At 43.2% G+C, this 17,241-nt stretch overlaps 2 protein-coding genes across 3 annotated transcripts; one reads left to right on the top strand and one right to left on the bottom strand.

Annotated features, from left to right (window-relative positions):
• Nucleotides 1–3,079: 3,079 nt before the first annotated feature.
• LOC101175110 (Fc receptor-like A) lies at nucleotides 3,080–7,527 on the top strand. Of its 2 annotated transcripts, none has more exons than XM_020711457.2 (5): nucleotides 3,080–3,207; nucleotides 4,980–5,237; nucleotides 5,317–5,580; nucleotides 6,188–6,320; nucleotides 6,983–7,420. In XM_020711457.2, exons 1-5 carry the CDS (start codon nucleotides 3,177–3,179, stop codon nucleotides 7,032–7,034), a joined length of 738 nt encoding a protein of 245 aa, XP_020567116.1. In that variant the 5' UTR covers nucleotides 3,080–3,176; the 3' UTR covers nucleotides 7,035–7,420. The 2 variants fall into 2 exon arrangements, with proteins under 2 accessions (XP_020567116.1, XP_004079607.2); XM_004079559.4 differs by having other exon boundaries at nucleotides 3,081–3,207; nucleotides 6,188–6,331; nucleotides 6,983–7,527.
• Nucleotides 7,528–7,637: 110 nt separating this feature from the next.
• Nucleotides 7,638–16,560, bottom strand: LOC101164928 (protein NLRC3). Its single transcript, XM_020711450.1, has 10 exons — nucleotides 16,476–16,560; nucleotides 15,724–15,832; nucleotides 15,532–15,651; nucleotides 14,913–15,032; nucleotides 13,395–13,543; nucleotides 11,535–13,308; nucleotides 11,292–11,465; nucleotides 11,041–11,211; nucleotides 9,981–10,027; nucleotides 7,638–9,306 (listed from the first exon to the last, which is right to left on the bottom strand). The coding sequence occupies exons 2-10, from the start codon at nucleotides 15,798–15,800 to the stop codon at nucleotides 8,762–8,764; spliced, it is 3,177 nt and encodes a 1,058-aa protein (XP_020567109.1). The 5' UTR covers nucleotides 15,801–15,832; nucleotides 16,476–16,560; the 3' UTR covers nucleotides 7,638–8,761.
• Between the last annotated feature and the right edge of the window lie 681 nt (nucleotides 16,561–17,241).

Below are 17,241 nucleotides of genomic sequence, written 5' to 3'. Positions count from 1 at the left end.
GCGCGTGCCACGAGAGAGAGAGGGAGAGGAGCGCGTGGAGGTGGAGATGAGTGTGTAGGGATGGGTACCGAGCCCCGGTATTGAACCAGCCCCGGGGCCACATTCTTCAAGACCGCAGTATCGTTAAGATCTGACCTGAACGGTTCTGCTATCGGTACTGGAGAAGTCACTTTATTTTTTGTGTCCCACAAATATAAATGTTATCTAGCATATGTAACTCATCAAGTCAGTCAATTTTCCTTTAATTATGATGATGTTAATATCGCTGTTTTCGCTGAACAGGAGAGGTCTGTGCGCACGGGGGGGGGGGGGGGGGGGGGTGTGTTCAGACAGTACGCAGTACGCGCCGCGCGCACACACACAAGGTAGGCAGCGCACACACAGTCAGTGGTGATCTCGTAGGGGACACGTGAGCGCCCCCCGACAAAAATCATTTTATCCCCTTATACTCTAAGAACATCCATTTCCGTGTAAAATTAATAAAGTTTAACAGCTGCTTCCTAAAACTGAATAATAATTAATAGCTAGTGATATTCGTCATATGTAAAGTTAATACAATTTATTTGGTTTATTGGATTTAAAGAAAAGTAAATAAATAGAAACTAATCTGCATCAAAGTGAATTTGTTTCCATCATTTAACTTAACTTAACTTAACTCTGGGTGTTTGACAGACAGAACAGTCTATTCAAGGTTGTGGAAAATGGACAAAATATCAAAGGAAACATCACGCTCATAAAGAATAAAAATAATGAAATTAAATAATTAAATAAATATCCCATCTGGAACATTCTCATGTATAAAGTAAAATGTTTTGTTAAAAAAACAATGTTGTTGCATAATGAGGAAATAAAACACTTCATGTTCTTAATTTGTTGTTTATTTATTTTTCGTCCCAAAAAAGTATCGATAAGAGTACCGTATCGTTAAAATACCGGTTCGATAAGCAGTATTGCGCGGAGTGACAGTTTTTGATATGGGCGAGGTGGGCAGTGGCGGCATTTTCCATGCCCGTTGCGACTAAAGACGCAGCTTTGAGCTTTTATTTTGACATGCCTGCAGCTGCCAACACTTTGAACTTGAACTTTGTAACAGCGGATTGTGAAATATGTCTTTATCCTATTCCCTCTTCACACTTATGGAGCAGAAAAAAAGAAGATGAAATAAGTCAGAGTGAAATAACGTAAAACAGGCACATGAAAAGGAATTAGGCAGAACAAACACCCGTGCTCAACCCAATTTTGACAAAAGCAGGCAATGGGGATTATTTCCCACAATTCCCTGCTCCGTCACAGCAGACCCGACGTGCACGTGACCACCGCCCTCTGCTGCAAGACGCTTGGGCCCACACCTCTTTGCGGTGGTGTTTGGAACATAAGTCAAAAAACTCGAGAGGGGGGCGCAACTCACCGGTGGCTGGCTGAAATCACACTAACAGGTGATTGGGAGTCTTCTGACAATCTGACAATCAACTCTGGGCCGCAGCTGCGCGCTGTCGTCATGGAGACGGAGCCGGAGGAAAGGGGAGGGGTGATGGGCGCAGACCATTTTTTATGGATTGAGTTTTTTTGGAGGATTTCTGCTGTTGGTGTTGCACAAATTTACGGAAATGCCAAATACCTTTGGAGTAATTCCACTGATGAGTTCTATGATTTAGTTTTTAAGGTTTAATCAGACCTAAAAATAGTATTCACAATAAGTTTTTTTTAAGATCTAATCCCGTGGGGTTACTCGCCCAGGGAGTAAGTTAGTGTAAAACCACCACTGGGTCGATATATTGTGTGTTCAGAGGACGGAGCATTTTAATAAATAGCATTCTGAACTGTGAAAAAGTATTTCCTTTATGTTTGGAATTATTTTTGTTCATAGCTGCATATTTTCTCACTGTGTGTATTGTAAAATGAAGCTTTTTAAATTGTGTGCATTTAATGTTAAAATTGTCCTCGTTGGTCACCCATAAGCCCTTTTATTGGGGTCTACTTTTCTGAGAAAACAGTCGTCTCTTTATAATCTACAAAATCCTGCACTCTGCCAGTCAACCACACTAACGGCTATGCATGTAAAGATCTGCTGGCTTCAGCTGCTCAATAAATCCGTTCTGAACTGCCTGGTTGGAATGAGGTTTCATTGTCTGAGTGAATGTTTCATTTTGACGTGTGGCACAGATCAGCATCACTGCTCCCACTGAGAGCAATGTTCTCCACATTATAGGTGAGTTAGAAATACACAGTAATCATCTGTCAATATGTCACCTCTGTGTGCGGCCCGGACCTTTGCTCATTTTTCTGTATTTGGCCCTCACCAAAAAAACTTTGGACACCCCTGGTCTAGAGGATACCTGAAAAAATAAAAAGGTTGTTTACGTTTTTGGGAAGAAGACTGAAAAATTTCTTTGGGGTGAGTCACAGAGTAAAGTGAGTAAACAGTAAACAGAGTAAACAGATGTTTAATCTTTCTTGTGAGGAGAGAATGCTCAGATGACATCAAGCAGAACCGGCACCTTTTTGTTTTGACTGACCTGCTGCAGCCGCCAGTGGACGTGGTCTCTGTGCGTGTGTATAGATATATGTGCAGGTGTGTGTGTATAGATGTGTCAGTGTGTATATAAATGTGTAGTTGTGTGTATAGATGTGGGTGGATAGGTGTATGTGTTTTTTAAAAGCTTTTATGATTCACGGGTCAAAAATGACCCATCCAACAATCTTAGTGCTCTCTTGGTGTTCAGGCCACATGGAAACAAAGAATCTAATTTTTTCTACTGATGGACTCCATTTAGGAAATGTAAAGTATTCAAGTTGGAAAAGTACAGGTTAATGTATTTTTACTTCAACTAAACTTGGTAGTGGGTCACTTTTCACCCACCAGACAACATGAGAGGTAAAAAGGACCAAAGCAGTGAGACAGCAGCAGGCTGCCTCTGACGTAAATACAGGTTTCTGGGGAGCCGTCAGTCTGCAGGTGACCTCTATGCATTTCCTCTACAGGTGTGAAAAAAGCCAAACACTCGAATGACTGCTGCGGTTTCACTGTCAAGAAGGAAGAAGCTGTACGGAAAGTTATGCTGAAAGCATAGAACACTTTGAAGGATGTTTTTTCAACAAAACTAAAAAAACAAAAGGGGGGGGGGGTCGTTACAGTTCTGCAGCGATGTGGTGACTTCCTGTCAGAAGACAACAGGATGGAGGTCGCTCAGCTCTGCCTCATGCTCTGTGAGTACAAAACATTTCAGATTAAAGATTATGTTATAAATCAGAGAAGCTCATACGCTAATCGATTCCCCCGTTAAGGGATCAGTAAAGTTTTATTCAATGGAAAAGAAACTATGAATGTTGAGGAGCTTCATGTTGTTCATTCAAGTTATTTCTTTCTCAAAGGTCTCTTAGAGGAAGCCTAAGGTGGCAGACGGAAGTAGCATCAATTTCTTAGTACATTTAATAAATTAATTAGATCAGTTCATAAAAAAGGGCTTTGATCGTTGGATAACTGGGTTGATTTCTGCAGACAGTCGACAGGTGAAAGTTCACCTGAAATCCAGGTGGGATCAGAGCAGCAAAGCCTGCTCACCTGGATAAGTTCATCGGTGACCCGAGTCGTGTTCTGTAACCCAGAACCCAGAACCCAGACACGACTCGTAGGGGAAATGAATGGTAGCATTTCTACTGCATACGGTTGCATATCAGTCAAACACACGTGCTGTGCTACATTTAATATATTTAATATCATTTTATTACATGACACCAGGTTCAGTATAAACCTACTGGTTCATTGTTTCTTGCTGTTTAGCAGATTATAAAAAATGTTTTTTCTGAACGTTTTGTTCAAATGGTGGGGAAAGCGAATCGTGGCATCCCCATCTTTTACCAATTATAAGTAGAGTCAGGCATGGTTTTAACAAACAAATTATTTATTTCAAACATGCAAATGACAAATGTGAAAATAGAAGAAAATAAGAACAATTCTTTAGTTTAAACAACAAAAACAAAAAACAGTGATAATACTTTCAGTTTAGCAAGTTGGAAACTTTTGTGGACTGAAACAGTCTATAAAATTGAAACACTTCTCATAATTAGACACTTTCACCATAAAAAAACAATAAATTAAAAATTTGTAAAGCAGTATTTAAAGCGATCATTAGGCCTGTATGCAGACGTGTGCATGGAGACGTGTGCATGCAGACGTGTGCATGCAGACGTGTGCATGCAGACGTGTGCATGCAGACGTGTGCATGCAGACGTGTGCACGTCATGACAAAATCGGCCTGTGCAATACGCATATCACAAATGTGATCATTGTTGACTTTACATGTTTATACACACTGGAAATTGTCACTTTGTGCCTTAGAACCAGCTTCTGTGTTCAGAACACTCACATTCACGTGTCGCTATGCAAGGTTTTAAGTTAAATCTAAGGCTTTAAGTTTAAGGCTGTATGTGCAAATCGTTCATTTATCGCTCACTGAAAGTTGAGCCGGTTGAACTTCTTGACACCTAAATCACTACGACGCTGAACTCTGACCAATCAGACACTCGGATTTGGTTGTGACGTACAGGTAGGATCCTTTTCAAAACACGCAAGTGCCAACCGTTGTAAACATGATCACAGAAATGAATAATTGCGCTTTTTCTGCCCTTCTGGAATTCTACGATAGCAGATCTTTCAAATATCTGAATAGAGCTGTGGAAGAAAAAGCCTGGAGCTAGATTCACTAGATTCACACCGCTTTGACGTTTTACACTTAGGCGCTTTCAACTGTAGGTGGCAGACATATGTAAGCAGCAGCAACAGCAAAAGAAGGTGAAGCCCCTCCCTGCTTATCCACTGTAAACACTATGGGCTAAACACATGTTCAAGAACCTGAGTTTAGTGCATTCTGGAACATGTGTCAAATACTCTGTTTGTCCGTAGCTTTAGTGTAAAAGCAAATGTAAAGTAAAAAAACAAATGATTTTCTCTCAAACACACTAACCTCTTCTCTTTGCAGCGACTCTGAGCATCTCTCCAGAGCGGTCGCAGTTCCGCCGCTATGAGACTATCTTCCTGAACTGTGAGGCCAACTCCACCGGCTGGACCGTGAAGAGGAACACGTCTATGCGCTTCAATCAGAACTGTCAGTACGGATGGGGGATCCCCGAAGAGTCCTCCTGCAGGATCGACACCGCCTACCCATCAGACACCGGGGTGTACTGGTGTCAAAACGATCACGGGGAGTGCAGCAACGTCGTCAACGTTACAGTCACTGGTGAGCCTGAACCTCCACTCGGCCTCTGCAGGATGCCAGCCAAAGGCGGACCTTTGACTGGACTGTGGTTACATTTCAGAGTCACCTGTGATCATGGAAAGCCCCCCGTATGGCGTCACTGAGGGGGACAGTGTGACTCTGCGCTGCTCCTACAAGGAAGAACACCAAGACTCCTCAACCTCAAACTTCAGCGCCAACTTCTACCAGGATGGGGAGTTCCTCGAGGAGGGAAAGGAGGGGAGGATGGTCCTCACCTCCATCTCTCGGTCTTCTGAAGGTTTCTACACGTGTGAACACTCGTCCAGAAGGAAGATGTCAGCAAAGAGCTGGCTGGCAGTCAAAGGTAAGTCTGCTGTTCAGGCACAGATGAAGTGATGAAGATGAGGATAAGATGATGGTCTTGTGCTGAGAAGATACATCTTAGAAAATCACAGAAAAAAAGAAAATTGACTCAAAGACAAAAAGTTATTTAAAACCAGTTAATGGAAATCAGAGACACAGAAAACAATCCAGAGGGACCTAAAAGACTTTAGGAGGCCCTTCATCAGGGTCACATCACACCATCAGAAGCCATTTCAGCCAAAATGGACCTCAAGAAGAACAAAGAGGAATGTTGGAAGCAACAGTCCCCCCCCCCCACCCCCCCAAAAAAAAAAAAAAAGAAATGCATGCAGAAACATGCTGAATGGAGACGGGTCTTCCAAGCTGAGACCTGTTGGAGCAGCAGACCTGCAGACAGGAGCAGACGTCTCTCTGACTCTCAGGTCCACGGACTGAAGTGTTGAGTCAGCGGTCGGTCCTTGATGGTAGTTCATTCATAAAATAATTCATTTGTTTGAGGTTATTTCAGATAAATTGTCTCACCCACATGTTCCTCGGTTTACGTTATCAGGTTGTTCCAGAAGTAAAAAACTTCATGAGCTGTTCTTGTATTCTGTTAATGCCCACAGCCAAAGTAAAGCTTCCTGAAGCTCCTCCCACCCCTGATCCTCCTCACATCATATGGATCAGAATCACTGCTGGAGTGATGGTCTTCGTCCTACACATCACGGTCTTCCTCCTGTGCCTGTACACCTACCGCAGGTGGGCTCGAGGTAACGCACTAAAGAACACGCTCTTTTCAAAGGTTCTAGCCGAGGAACCGTCGCCGTCCTGCTTCCACTTCTCAGCTGTTCCCTCTGAGGATGACGAGCAGAAGTCCAACTCTTGTGATGAATCTATCATGACTGGCAGCCGATGTGTCCTGTTCAACAAATCTTTAATAATAGACATTTAATAGACATCTTGTTGCTGGTGGGATTTGAAGACATAAAGTCTTCTGTTTAAATAAGTTAATACAGTCTTTTTTGGCTAAATATGATCAAGTTAGGAAACGTATTTTCAGAACTTTAAAGCTCAGAATGAGAAATGAGACATTTTTGTGTCAAATGTGTGACCTGTGGCTCCTTGAGGCTCTGTGCTGTCACCACTTTGATCTGGGACTTTCCTGACTGTCAAACATTGACCGTTGAGGTGTGAAATCAACAGGAAACACTGCAGAGGACAATTGCGACTTCAAGAACTCGACATGAATCCAGGTTTAGTCTTCCAAAAAAGCTGCAATTTTCTGCTGAAAGAGGAGAAGAACTTTTGGGACAGTTTTGTTTTGGCTCTGATGAGGATTTTTGTGAATATCTGGACCTGTGATGAGGTCAGTAGGTGAAATGAAAACAGCTGAAACACTTTTTGTGTTGTTTTTTTTGCAGGTCGAGGTGTTGCCAGAAAATGAGAAACACAGAAGATGGAATCGCGACTTAAACCTGCTTTTCTTCTGGAATTCTCCTGACTGATGGCCAATTTTCAATAGAAAAAGTTAATTTTGCAGTGAGTCCATTGAAAGAAGCAGAAGATGCTTTATTGCTGAATATAGTAGCTCAGTCCATGTGTGAACTGGTGTTGGCCTGACATCCTTGGTGTATTTCAAGAATTTACGTTATTAACGATGAAAAAATTCTCCCCTCCATACTTGATTCAAGAAATACCGACTCGTCGCATTTTCGGGCAGGCACTCTGCAGAGTTACAGGTTACTCCCATAAGGCGGGTCAGTCAATTAACTCACCTGCTCAGTGTCCTATTTAAGCCCAGGTGCCCAGTTGTTCATTCTCTTTCTTACCTTCAGCGCTCATTCTTCGCCCCTACCTCCTCCCCGGCTTCCACCTGTGGGCTCCGTTACGGGGTTTTTGTTACCCGAAAGTGTAAGAAAAAAAGAATTATCTCAAGGAATTGAACGGAGCCTTATGCCAAAACGAAGTTGTGAATCAAGTTGTGAATGCCAACTTAAAAATGTTGTGAAATAAATATTCTTCTGCAAGAGTTGTCTGACTGAAAGACTCCAAAAATTCCACAGCGCAGTGAACTAAATGTGCAACAAACATAAATGACATCTTATTTTCTGTGTTTATCTCAGCTTAACTTTACATGGAGTTTTACAAACGGAATAAAAACAAAGATGCTTCTTCAAACTTCTTAAACCCCAGCATCCTGATCAACAGCAGGACTTTACTGCCCCCAAGTGGTAACATTTTATAAACATTCACAGAAGATACTTGGCTAAAGATGTAGTCTAAGAACATGAGGAAAAACACAGTAGAAATATGATAGTTCCAGTGTAAACAAAAATATTTTTAAAAAAAAGACAATACGATATCAAACCCACCACCGAAAAAATCTATGCTCAAAGAAAAATCTGTGGTGTAAAATTAGGTTTTAGGAACGTTGACTTGTTTTATGCATCATTGTGTAGAGAGGTGGTCTTTATTAATTATTGCAGAGCTCGTCTTGAACAACTGAAAATCATGTGTGACGATTCGGAAGATTTCAATTTGAGAGTTTTCTACACAGTTGGACGGCAGCTCACTAACCAGAAACGGAGCTTCAGAGAGCTTCAAAAGCTTCAGAGATTTCCACAGCTTTAAACTGAAATGACATTTAGATCTTTAACGGACTGGAGGGTTAAGATCCTTTAGGAGAAGCTTCTGTGTCTGTGATGCTACGTTCACACCAGGCCCATAAATGCAGGTTTCACTTCCAATAAAAAGTCGATGTAAACACGTGTATATGTGGATTTTAGACTTCTGCTTTAAAAACTCTGAAGCTACATTCACATCGGCTGCGTCATCTCGTGTTCAAGCAGCCACTTTCACTGAAAAGTATCTGTAAACGCTTGTCAACTTGAATTTTGGGCTTCCCACTTTCATGTTATCAACCCCGGCCACCAATAAAACCAGACTGGATCCACTGGGAAGGCAGAACTGCTTTGTTAAAGCTTTGGACTGTGACAGACGGGCTTCTCATTCTGCAGGAGCCTTACAGAAATTCTCATCTCCTGTCTGGTTCTTCTCTTTGTTAGGGAAAAGCCAGAACCCTGACAGACTGTCCAGTGTGCACCATGAGCTAAAACTGCATTCAAGAATACCAGTTTAATTTGTTCTCAAACACAGCACACATGCCTGCTGTGTACGTAGCTTCAGGACTGCAATGAGACTCAGCACAGACTCAGCCAGGAGCCTGACCTCAGCTCAAAGCCGGGATAAAGAGCTTCGGTGAACGTGGTGTTGAAGGTGTAGATGTGCATCGGTGAATCCGACACTCTGAAGAAAGACAGAGAGCCGGCAGCGTAGTCCACATAAACCGCTGCTCTGTGAGACTCTGCAGAGGAAGAGGAGGATGAAGAGAAGGTGATTAAGGTCTCCCTGTTGTCATGGCGGATGCAGTAACTGTCCCAGTCATAACAGATCAGGCACCAGGACTGGCGGTTCTGTCCAAACCGGCAGTTGTTCTTGTCTTCTCCCCTCCCGATGCCTCTGTAACTCACGGCCACCTCCACTCTTCCTCTCCATTCCACCTCCCAGTAGCAGCGCCCGCTCAGTTCCTCTCTGCACAGAAGCTGATTGGACCACCGATCGTCAAATCTGTCCGGGTGGTCGGGATATGGCTGAACGTCCATCACGAATGTCACCGCTTTTCTGTCCTCAGAGACTTTGAGTCTTCTGCTGGCCGTGTTCGTGTCGATGGTGAGAGGACAGTAATCTGACGAAGAGAAAAGAAAATCTATCAGCTGTTCATTTGGGACACCAACCAAGCCACGCCTGAGATCGATATAGCTGACATCTGGTTTGTTCTAGCTAAAATGAGTCTGGATTGATGCGAAGTACGGACATCAAAATGCAAGCAACAGTAGAACCAATCGCCTGGGCTGTGGCTTTAATCATTGACTGCATCTGAGAAGTGGACCGGGTGAGTGTGATGACGAAATCTATCAAACATTTTCAACGTTGGACGTGGAGGCCAGAAGGCTCCACTTACTTTTATTGAGGCATGTGATTGGTCAGTTTATAACATGAATAACTTGAATACAGAAAAAAAACAACATCATGAAAAAATGAGAATTATCAAGGAGATATTAAAAAAGGTGTCAGGTCCAGAATGCTTCTTCTGACTAATAAAATGACTGAGTAACAGCTGTTTATTTCTCTATCGAAGTCTATGGAATTTTGGCTTCTTGGATCCAGTGGGTACATCCTGTTTGGAACACCAAGGGGAAGGGCCACTCAGTTCAGTTCTCATATACAATCAATGGACCACCCATGAGAACTGGACTGAGCTCTTAACCTAAGCGGAAAGCTGAAATGAATGGATGACTGCTTTCTACTGTCAGCACGGATCACCCTCAGGGATGAGGAGCTCTAAGAGGAATGACTTACATTTTCCTTTTCCTGGTTTCAACCACTGATCGCCTGCTGGTCCTACCCTGGAGGACAGAAGGGGAAAGTTAGACAGCGGGTGTCAGCTCGTCCTGCACTGAAGGGTGTCTCGATCTGAACCTGTTTCCTTATCATGGTGAGGGTCAGTGGCATAACACTCTTAACTATGATTGACTCAATAGTTAATTTCCACTTGTTAGAGACATTTAGAAAAATCAAGCATAGAAAAATAAAATAATAGTCATAGTCAATAAAAGTCATTTTCACACATGTGGGTGTGTCAGCTGGAGCTCAGGGGGTGGAATCTATCCAGTTCTAGTTACAGGGTTTCAGGTTTCCTTTATCAACAAGTTAATCTGGATGGAATAAACCAGCACCAACTTATTTTCTACGTCGTTGTTGTGTTTCATGACAACATATTTTGTGCTTACTGGTTTGTGTATGCATGTACGTATGTGTTTGTAATGTGATTACTTAGTGTAACCATCAAAGCAGGAAACCTTACAACCTCTTCCTGAACCCATGGCTGGCAGCACTGAGCACAAGAACCTACAACACCAGAACCCCAAAGTCACCAATCCAGTCACCAACCCAGCTGTACGGCCCCAAATCAAAGAATCAGGAGACAAAGAAACCCCCATCCGGACAGAAAAATGCCAACCTCCATTTCTTGGAGGTCTGACCCAAAACCTGGATGTTCAAAACCCAACCCCTGCTTTTGAACACAGCTTGACCCTTGCCCTGACCCAAAGAATACCACAATGCAGTGCACCTCCTGGATCGGACCTCACCACTGGTAATCTCACCAATTTGGACAATCCTAGATGACTGAGGCAGAGGGTAAGTCTGCCTATCCAGTAGCAACAGGGCAGATGGAAAAGTTAAGATCTTCTCAGATCAACTCCTGCATAAGCCAAGAATCCACAAATCAGAGCAGTTTAATTGTTTTCATTCATTTATGTCAGAGTTTGGTTATGAAGTTTAAGTACATTGAGATTCCCATGATCTATTTTTCCTGAGAATTGTGTCAGAAGTTGTGTGTAGCTGTACCAAACCCTACCTGAGCGTGTCCAGTCTCCAGTGTGAATTCTCCTTTGCATTTGACAGCTCCACCGCTGCCCCTCCTGGATGGTTGTAGCTTAGGTTCAGCGTTCTCAGATGGGATGGATTGGATCTCAAAGCTGAAGCTAAAGCGGCGCATCCCACCTCAGTGATCAGACACCCAGAGAGGCTGCAGACACACAACAAATACAGCATCACCAGTGGGCTCAATAACTTGTCAGGAGCTGAGAAACTCTTTGGTGGCCTGACCTGAGAGTCTCCAGTTTACAATGAGGACTCTGCAGTCCATCAGACAGAACTTTTACTCCTGAATCCTGAAGGTCATTGTTGCTCATATCTAAGTCCCTGAGGTTTGAAGACCGGGAGCTGAGAACCAATGACAGAGCTTCACAACTTCTCATTGACAGGTTGCAGTTACTCAATCTGAGAAAAAACCAATAATAAATTAGTCAACACTTTAAAGCATATTTTAAGTCAACGATGAATACTTACAGTGCTATTTTTGAGGCTTCAACCACTGGCAGCAGCTTCAGAAGAGCATCCTCTGAAGTAGGGTACTTCTTCAGGTCAAACACCTCCAGATCGTCTGATAACATCAAGATGAAGACCAGAGCCGACCACTGACCAGGAGACAGGTGATCTCTGGAGAGACATCCTGACCTCAGGTAGGTTTGGATCTCCTCCACTAAAGAACGATCATTTAGCTCGTTCAGACAATGGAACAGGTTGATGCTCTTTTCTGCAGGCTGGCCCTTCCTGATCTTCATCTTGATGTACTCGCATGTTTCTTCGCTAACCCGTGTGGTACTTTCCACCAGTGTCACCAGTCCTTGTAGGAGATGCTGATTGGGTTCCAGAGAAAGTCCCAGGAGGAAGCGGAGGAACAAGTCCAGGTGTCCGTTTGGACTCTGTAAGGCCTTGTCGACAGCACATTGGTAGAATTGTTTGGATCTGCTTTGAGTCAGTTTCCTGTCACCAGAGTTTGCTTGTTGCTCTTCCATTAGATTGTCTCCAGATGTGACGAAGGTCATATGAACATGGAGAGCAGCCAGAAATTCTTGAACACTCAGGTGGACAAAGCAGAAGACCCTTTCCTGGCACAGCCCCTTCTCCTCTCTGAAGATCAGCGTGAAGACTCCTGAGTATGTGGAAGCTTCCTCTGCGTTGATGTCACAGTCCTTCAGGTCGGACTCGTAGAAGATCATGTTGCCTTTCTGCAGCTGCTCAAAGGCCAGTTTCCCCAAAGACTTAATCATCTGCTCACTCTCTCCAGTGGTTGAATCGCTCTCATCTCCTTCCCCATACTTGAGCTTCTTGACTTTGGCTTGAACCACCAGGAAATGGATGTACATCTCAGTCAGACTTTGGGGTAGTTCTCCTCCTTCTCTGGTATTCAGCTCGTTCTCCAGAACTGTAGCAGTGATCCAGCAGAAGACTGGGATGTGGCACATGATGTGGAGGCTTCTGGATGTCTTGATGTGGGAAATGATGGTGTTGGCCTGCTCTTCATCTTTGAATCTCTTCCTGAAGAACTCCTCCTTCTGCTGGTTATTGAACCCTTGGATTTCCGTCACCATGTCAACACACTCAGCAGGGATTTGCTTGGCTGCTCCAGGTCGTGTGGTGATCCAGAGGCGAGCAGAGGGAAGCAGGTCCCCCCTGATCAGGTTTGTCAGGAGCTCTCCCACTGAGGCAGGCGTGGTGATGTCCGACAAGGTTCTAGTGTTCCTGAAGTCCATCGGAAGCCGACTCTCGTCCAGACCGTCCAGAATGAACAGGACTTTAAGGCCTTCAAAGTTGCAGATTTCTGCGTCTTTGGTTTCAATAAAGAAATGATGAATGAGTTCCACTAAGCTGAACTTCTCCTTCAGCACGTTCAGCTCTCTGAAAGTAAATGAAAATGTGAAGAGGATGTCTTGGTGGGCTTTGTCCTCGGCCCAGTCCAGAATGAACTTCTGTGTTAAGACTGTTTTCCCGATCCCAGCCACTCCCTTTGTCATCACACTCCTGACAGGATTTTCTCCTTCCAGTCCAGGTTTAAAGAGGTCCTGTTGTCTCATGGTTGCTTCAGCCATGACCACCTTCCTCAAAGCTGCTTCAATCTGCCCGACCTCATGCGTCTCACTGGCCTCTGGAGGCCCTCCCTCCGTCATGTGGAGCTCGGTGTAGATCTCGTTTAGAGGAGCAGGCCTTCCTTCTTTGGTGATTCCCTTGAATATGCCCTGGAGTTTCACTTTCATCTTACCCTGAAGGCGTACTCGACAAACTGTCGCAAACGAACAAAGATGAAAACACGAAGAAATGTTCATTTGTACCAAAACACAAGAATTTGAATATTTAGAGATGTTTTACTTCTTAGACGATTGTCCAAGTCCTGATCTGTTGGGAATTGGACTCTGTGCTTCAGAGCAGGCTCTGTGGAACTTCCCTGCTCTTCATCATCTCTCTCTAGAACCTGGTCATCTTCTCCTCGCTGAGTGGCGTGTAGATCAAGGAGACAACTGTGAAGAATAACAATAAAAATGTCCTTGATGTACCTCTATGGACTGAGAGGTCAGTTGAGTTTGACGCCACTGTCCTCATTAATTCTACCTAAAATATTTTTAAATGAATCTTATCGAACACAAAGAAAGTCTTTAACCCTTTTGTTCTTTAAACTACAGAAACTCTTCAACCGTTTATGTAAATAACGTAATTCCAGCGGATTCTGACGTGTAGAAAAGCTTCACTTCAGATTCTGTTGTAGAGAAAAAGACATTACTAAAGTAAAGTGTTAGCAATAAAAGTCCTGGCTGGGTGGCTCGGTTGGTAAGGTAAGCGGCTACCATGCAGGAATCCAGGGTTCAATTCCCGGAGAGGAATAAACAATGGTACTGAGTCAAGTACCATTTCAATGGCGAGCAATAAACATCACCCAGTGAGGGTCCTTAGGCAAGGTCCTTAGTGCTACTGCCTCCCGAGCATAGTTCAGCTGCAGCTCACCGCTCCCTCAGGGGATGGGTCAAATGCGGAGACAAATTTCCCCATTGTGGGATCAATTAAATACCAATTATTATTTTCTCCGCGTCAGAATTAGCCGATTGACATTGATCACGTTAGCGGACAAATCCTTACAGTACGTCAAAACCCATAAGGTGTCGCCTGCGACGTATCCGGTAAAGTAAAGAATTAAGGAGGATAGTCAATGATAATATTTCCAAGTGAACTTAAAAGAAAACATTACATTATTCAAAGTCCAGTGATGTTTTGATCAAAAGTATACACACTTTTGGAGTTTCTCCCTTCTGCCAAGTATGATTTCCAAACTGTAAATTATCTGCTCAACAGTTAGTGTGTCTGTGCCTTTGAGAACAGTCAGCCACTAAAAGCCGTACTTCATCAACCTCAGCCCCACATATAAATGCAGACTGGCAATGCCAAAGGTGGTATCAGAATTCCCTCACTACTCCCCCGGTTAGCGCTCTATACCGGCCCTTTGCCATTTTTTCAGGGTGTTTGAATCCACAATTCCAAAATCCAGCTTGCTGGAAATTTCCCAGAAGTCTTTTCCCAGTGTGCATCAGTACTTGGAAGAAGATAGACCACCGTGCATTGCGTTAGAAAAAATCTATTCATTGAAAGAAATGTATGTAAATTTAATTTTTTATTAATCCTCCAAATTTTTCCTTATTTGAACCCATTAAATTCATAAAATGTTCCTAATTGTTTGCTTTTTCCTTTGGCGAATGGGTGACATCATATTTGGGGTTTAAAAGAAAAAAGTGTTGAGCAAGTGTCTGAATTGTGTTAAAATCCAGGACACTGGATATTCCTACACTATATAGTGTTTTTGGGGCTATGGTCCCAGACCATGTTTTAAAACCAAGTCACCTCTCTGGAGAAGAAGTTCCACCCTTGTTGAACTGAATGATGACATCCTTTGACATGTCGCTCCTGGAAGAGTCAAATTGGGGTCCAGATCCAGATTCCAGTTCGGATCCAGGTTCATGCCTTTAAACAGTGAATATAAGCAGATGTGAGGTCTGACCAAGGACAGTTGAGGACGGTTGTGTCCAAATTCCCTCACCACTCCCCCGGTTACTGCTCTATATCGGCCCTTTGCCATTTTTTCAGGGTGTTTGAATCTACAATTCCAAAATCCAGCTTGCTGGAAATTTCCCAGAAGTCTTTTCCCAGTGTGCATCAGTACTTGGAGAAACATAGACCACATTGCATTGCATCAGATAAAAATCTATCCTTTGAAAGAAATGTATGTAAATTAATTTTTTAAATCCTCCAATTTTTCCTTATTTGAATACAGTAGATTCATAAAATGTTCCTAATTGTTTGCTTTTTCCTTAGGCGAATGGGTGACATCATATTTGGGTTTAAAAGAAAAAAGTGGTGAGCAAGTGTCTGAATTGTGTTAAAATCCAGGACACTGGATATTCCTACACTATATAGTGTTTTTGGGGCTATGGTCCCAGACCATGTTTTTAAACCAAATCACCTCTCTGGAGAAAAAGCTCCACCCTTGTTGAACTGAATGATGACGTCCTTTGACATGTCGCTCCTGGAAGAGTCAAATTGGGGTCCAGATCCAGATTCCAGTTCGGATCCAGGTTCATCCCTTTAAACAGTGGATATAAGCAGATGTGAGCGCTGAGGTCTGACCAAGGACAGTTGAAGACGACCTTCTCACCTCTGTGCTTTGGTCTGGATCCCATCAGTAGATCTGGAGTGAGGGAGGCCTTCCTCTCTGCTCTCACAGTGCTCCATGCTGGATTCACTTCCAGATCATCTGACACCAGCTTCAGGAAAAAGAAAGTACTCTACCAGCAGTTTTGACATTCCTCCAGAAGATGGAGCTGCAGCCCAACACACGCCGCATGCACAGACCAGTTATATTTGCAAAAAGCAAACTGAAAGTTAATGCTTAACGCCTGAACATTTGTGTTTCATTCATTCTTTTTGTTTGTCATTAAAGGAAAGTGTTCCCAAACAGGTTTTAAATGAAATATGTGAAGGCGTATCTTGTTGAGCATCAATGTTTATGTGACTTTGCAGCCAAACAAAGTTCCATTAAATCTAAAAGTTCCATTAAAACACTTTTAAACGTGGAAACACTGGTTTTCCACATTTTGCTGCCAATTTTGTTGGATATTTTCTACTGTAAAAATATTTCATATTTTATTTTGAAAATTCTCACAGGAACAACAAACGACTTCTTGTGTTGCAACGTGTTCCTCCAGAAAATGCGTTCCAGAAAGAGAAAAACACGAGTCAAACGTGTAAAAACCAGCAGAACATGGAAACGTGTTGTTTCCAGGAAACTGACGGTTTTCTCGGTTTGTCTTTTAGAAAAGTCAAACTGCACTGAGAGTTTAAGGTCTCAACCACAAAGATACAAGTTACTGAGGTTAAAGGTCATGAGTGGAAAAAAGGCAAACTTACAGATCTGAACGGGATTGCAGAAGTGAAAAAGATAGAGAGCAGAGAACTCTACACGACCTCTGACCGGCTGAGGCGCCACTTCCTGTTTGAAGCAGACTTCCTCCTCTAACAGCTCAGGTAGGAGGAGCAGCACAAACAAGTCATCAACTAAACACGTTTTTTTCAGGCCCCGCATTCCATAACTGGAAGTAACAAATGCTGCAGTTCCTCCAAAGACCTCTGGAGGCAGCTTTCCATAGGGAGCTAAAAAGTCCAGACTACACCTAAGTAAATCCAGGGTTCTGAAGTTTTCTTTGTGTTTATTTATGATTTATGAAGACTCCTGGAAGAATTACCCATCAACTATATGCTCGTCCCTAGGTTTTAGGGTAAAATATATCTGTCTTTGAAGACAACCTACATGTCTGATAAAGTTGTTTCAGGTAGAATAAAGCAGACGATGCTACAGGGTTGGATGCTGAACTTCTACCAGGTGTGATGCTAATAAAGTCCACCTGTACGGGGGTTGACCCATACGGGTGCTGCGTGTTTTTGGGTTGTCCGGGTCGGTGCAGGGTTGTAGAGAGGAAGTGCAACACTTCAACAATGTTGAGGCATTATAGAGCTCGGCATGGCGATGAAGAATTGGCAGATTCTCCAGGTATCTTGAAATTCTCCCAGAAATTCTCAAAAATATGTCACTACCCACAAGAGGCTTTGTGTGAATCCGAAACATTAAAAATGACAGTTCTTTAACAAGCCTGAGACCAAATATTTCCTTCTGCCT

This window comes from Oryzias latipes, chromosome 18 (assembly GCF_002234675.1).
Source record: "Oryzias latipes chromosome 18, ASM223467v1".
NCBI classification, from domain to species: Eukaryota; Metazoa; Chordata; class Actinopteri; order Beloniformes; family Adrianichthyidae; genus Oryzias; species Oryzias latipes.
The sequence above is the reverse complement of the archived record's forward strand: the minus strand, read 5'-3'. Positions and strand labels throughout refer to the sequence as shown.

What these genes read in the sequence shown, in the direction of transcription:
- LOC101175110 (XM_020711457.2), top strand. Translation starts at nt 3,177, where the DNA reads ATGGAGGTCGCTCAGCTCTGCCTCATGCTCT. An exon ending in TCAGCTCTGCCTCATGCTCT is followed by an intron (nt 3,208 to 4,979) that starts GTGAGTACAAAA and finishes TTCTCTTTGCAG; the next exon opens with CGACTCTGAGCATCTCTCCA. An exon ending in GAGCTGGCTGGCAGTCAAAG is followed by an intron (nt 5,581 to 6,187) that starts GTAAGTCTGCTG and finishes TAATGCCCACAG; the next exon opens with CCAAAGTAAAGCTTCCTGAA.
- LOC101164928 (XM_020711450.1), bottom strand. Translation starts at nt 15,800, where the DNA reads ATGGAGCACTGTGAGAGCAGAGAGGAAGGCCTCCCTCACTCCAGATCT. An exon ending in GAAGCCTCAAAAATAGCACT is followed by an intron (nt 11,466 to 11,534) that starts GTAAGTATTCAT and finishes GTTTTTTCTCAG; the next exon opens with ATTGAGTAACTGCAACCTGT. An exon ending in GAAACCAGGAAAAGGAAAAT is followed by an intron (nt 9,307 to 9,980) that starts GTAAGTCATTCC and finishes TCTCTTCGTCAG; the next exon opens with ATTACTGTCCTCTCACCATC.